The sequence below is a fragment of the Galeopterus variegatus genome, unplaced genomic scaffold, assembly GCF_000696425.1.
Source record: "Galeopterus variegatus unplaced genomic scaffold, G_variegatus-3.0.2 Scaffold2163, whole genome shotgun sequence".
Classification (NCBI taxonomy): Eukaryota; Metazoa; Chordata; class Mammalia; order Dermoptera; family Cynocephalidae; genus Galeopterus; species Galeopterus variegatus.
Window position 1 is genome coordinate 25,601 of NW_007728274.1, and position 3,919 is coordinate 29,519.

Sequence of the window (3,919 nt, forward strand, 5' to 3'; positions counted from 1 at the left end):
GGGCAAGTAGGACATGGGGAAGTGGGTCAAGGGGAGCAGGAAGAAAAGGCCACATACAGGCTGTGGGAAAAGTTCCAGCTCGGCCCCTCACCAGTTCCCTTATTCTTCTGGGGCCGGGACTACGTAAACTGGCTTATTTCTACTCCCGATAATCAATCTCTTGTAAAAAAAACTGCTGAATTTAACTATATCCCCTTGTGAACACTCAGTTTCCGAACTCTTCGACGCTACTGACAATGCTTATGGAGAAAAGCAAGCCTAGCACATTGTGCAGCCTACCAACTGTTTAGAGCTCCAATACCAAATGGACTCATTAATTTTTATCCAACATCCCCCCTGGACAGGAAAGTGGAGGGAAGGTATGGGAAAGGCTGGCTTGCCTGTGCATCTGGGCACCAGGCATCTTGTAACACTTAAGGTCAGCTTTTTTAACATTTACTATTTTCGTGTTATTCTCTACAGAAAAGTGACAAAGTGAATGAGTGGCACATGATGGAGATGGCTTTCTAGGCACAGAAAGATAATTTCATAAAGGCACGTGAAGGAGAAGGAGGAGCACTGGGTTGTACCAGTCATAAAGGGAATTGCGGGCATCGCAGCAGGACAAGGTATCAGGTATAGTTAGCAGAGATCGGATGTGGGAGGTATGTGACTTCAGACTGAGACTGAAGTGGACAGGCTGCACTCCTTGTTGTCAAGGGTAAGGCCTCTTATTATAATATCTCCTCACATTATTGGTATTATAATAAGAAAAGCCACAAGCAAATGAAGAAAATAAAAATTAAGGATGTGGCAACAGGTGGTTTCATGAGCTCCACCTTGAAGGAGGGACTGGGAAAGAGTCTGGGTGAGGTTTGCACCTTGATAAAAGATGAACTCAAAAGGAGCTAGTGCTTGGTGGTAGAAAAAATGAATTTTGTGCTGAGCCCACGTGCTCAGGGTCTTCCTGGCTACTGCTGATCCCTGACTCTTCCACTGACATGTACAGCCCGTGCACTTGGCCTCGATGTTCCACCAGTTCCACCCAGGGGCCACTGCTAGGAAAGAACCCCTGGGACAGATAAACACGAGCTCATCCAGCATAGGCTGGATTTGATAAACTGGCTTGGATGGAGACCAGTGGTGGTGGCCTGGAGGGCCACGGCCCCTCCTGTCAGCCCCATACCATTTGACGCAGCAGTCGACTGAAGCTACTTGGAATCCACAGTATGATAGTCACGGTCAATGCCATGCTCTGTAATAGTCTTCCTTGCAAGCTACAAAGGCTTCCTTGCAAGCAACTTTCCCCCATCCCAACCTCAACCCATTTCTAAGTTAGTAACTCTAATGAGTTAGTAACTCATTTCTAAGTTACATAGAGTAACTCTTTGTATTAACAGTAGTAATTTACAAAGTTAAATTAAGGAATAGACATAGAAGCCCTGACTTGAACCTTAAAAACTTCAATTAAGTCAAAATAATATTTTATGAGAATAATCTATGTGAAATCAAATATAAAATACCCATGCAACAAAATAAAGTCATTCACCGGGTGCAGAACACACCACAGTGTGTGTAATTTCTACTCTGTAGAACTGTGAGCATAGACCAGACCACTCAAGCCTCCAGGCCACATGTCCCACTTTTTCATATCCCTGTCCAAGTGTGACAAACCTTTACTACACTCCTCAAGCCTCATCCAATAGGGGACACCCAAATCACCACCCAACTAGAGGGCCTCATTTATCTGTATCAAGTGTGATCCAAGTTTATCAGACTCTGCTTTCTCTGTTTCCTAACCAGCTGTCTACACAGGATCCAGAGCTGCGCCCAACCACATTACCGTTCCTCTTACTGCAGAGTGGTGGTTTTCAAACTACAGTCCCAGAACCCTGTGAGTCCCACGGAGCTTCTCAGGAGCCAGAGCAGAGTTTGAGGTCAGGGTTAAAGAGGCAGGGCTGCTGGACCCTTCCCCTTCCCCATGGCTCCACCACAGCAATTTTCCTGCTTCTATCTCAAGGCGATGGCATTCCAGATCACACTTGGATTTCCTGCTTAGATGAGGAACTTGCTGGGCTTGTCAAGCTCCAGAAGACGAGAGGAGGGCTGACCTCATCACACACTTTCACTGGAGTGACCAGCCCCCCCCCCTCAGGCTTCCCCAACTTCCACCAGCTGGCTCTGAGGTGTCCATGTGAGCGTGTTTGATTCAACCTGCCACAACATCCCCTCATAGCAGGAATTACCATTCCTGTTTTATAGGTGGAAAAATTAATCCAAAGAGGCAAAGAACTTCCTGAAAGCAGTAGGGCTACAGCAAGGCCAAGCCAGGACACAAATGCTCATCCTCAAATGCTGAACTCCAGCTCTGCCCACAGGACTCCACTGAAGAGGCTGTGTTCTGATCCTATCTCACCTGATGTACTTTACCTGTGGACTCAGGCCTTCCTTTCATCTCATTTTCCCAAGAAGGCCTTATCAATTTCCCAACTAAACACAGGTCTGAGGGAAGAAGTTGGAGTGAGCAAGGAAGGTCATAAGGACCAGCCTCCCCTGGAATCTCCATAAACCTCTTGTGCTGCATACCCGGAGCTTTACGGTACACGACCTTCCAAATGTGAACCACCTGATGGAGTTTGGATGTGTTGTCTCCTCCAAAACTCATGTGGAAATTTGATCTCCAATGTGGCAGTGTTGGAAACTGATTGAGTCATGGGGGCGGATCCCTTATGAATGGATTAATGCTCTCCCTGGGGGAGGGGGATGTAATGAGTGAGTTCTCGCTCTATTAGTTCCCGCGATAGCTGATAGTTAATGGACCCTGGCACCTCCTCTCTCTCTCTCTCTCTCTCTCTCTTGCTTCCTCTCGCCATGTGATCTGCTTGTACCCACCAGCTGCTGCCACTTTCTGCCATGAGTAGAAGCAGCCCAAGGCCTGTGCCAGATGCAAACATCCCAAAATCATAAGCCAAATAAACCTCTTTTCTTTATGAATTACCCAGTCTCAGGTATTCTGTTATAGCAACACAAAAGGGACTAATACACCACCCAAGGCCACTAATGAGAAACAGAACAAGCAAATCAGGAGTAATGGACACAGTGAAATGATTAAAAGTCAGTAGCTGGCATTATTCACATGTGCATTTCCTTGAATGTACTAGGCACATTACTGGGTTTCTGGGTAACCTGCTTCTGCTTTTAAATACCCTTGAGGAAACATGTGATTCCAAAGCAAACACATGCGCAACTCCTAGGCTAGAACTAGAAATATTACAAATGACTATTTCTCAGAATCCTAATGATTCACCCATCAAGAAGGGGAAGAACTGGAAAGGAATATAGTTCCTCTGTTTTCAATAATACTCAATACCTAAAAGTATCAGTACGTGAGATTTGTACCTTAACTAAAACATATGCATCATTTAAAAGCTGCTGTGCTTACACAGTATGGAATGCCTCTCCCAGATGCTGAGCAGAGACTGATCAGCTGCACTGTTTCCACAACTTGTGGGGAAATGAAATAAGCACAAAGAGGTGGCTTGTCTTATAGAAGATGACATCCAAGTTCAAACTAGACACATGTGTACACATTCCATGTGAAACCCCCATTATTGTCTCCAAGGAAGTGTACTTTGGAAGGTCTGTTTCTCATAGCTGCTACTGGGAAACACTCAATAGAAATTCCTGGGCCGGCCCGGTGGCGCACTGCTACAGTGCGCCGCTTGGGAGCGTGGTGGCGCTCCCGCTGAGGGTTCGGATCCCACATACAGACCGGTTCCCGCTCACTGGCTGAGCGAGGTGTGGGAGCAACACCGAGGGTTGCGATCCCGTTGCCGGTCCCGGTCCGGTACGGGCGCGACACTGAGGGTTGTGATCCGTTGCCAGACATGAAAAAAGACAAAAAGGCAAAAAAAAAAAAAGAAATTCCTTCTCCCTGGAA

The 3,919-nt window shown here is 46.5% G+C and overlaps 1 protein-coding gene across 1 annotated transcript in view; it reads right to left on the reverse strand.

Annotated features, from left to right (window-relative positions):
• The window catches only part of LOC103597005 (tyrosine-protein kinase Lyn-like), a 32,261-nt gene that overhangs the window by 4,238 nt on the left and 24,104 nt on the right, over positions 1-3,919 (reverse strand). Inside the window, exon 10 of the mRNA XM_008580805.1 lies at positions 955-1,051. Coding sequence (XP_008579027.1) covers positions 955-1,051 — 97 coding nt within the window. The remainder of the gene's footprint in view (positions 1-954; positions 1,052-3,919) is intronic.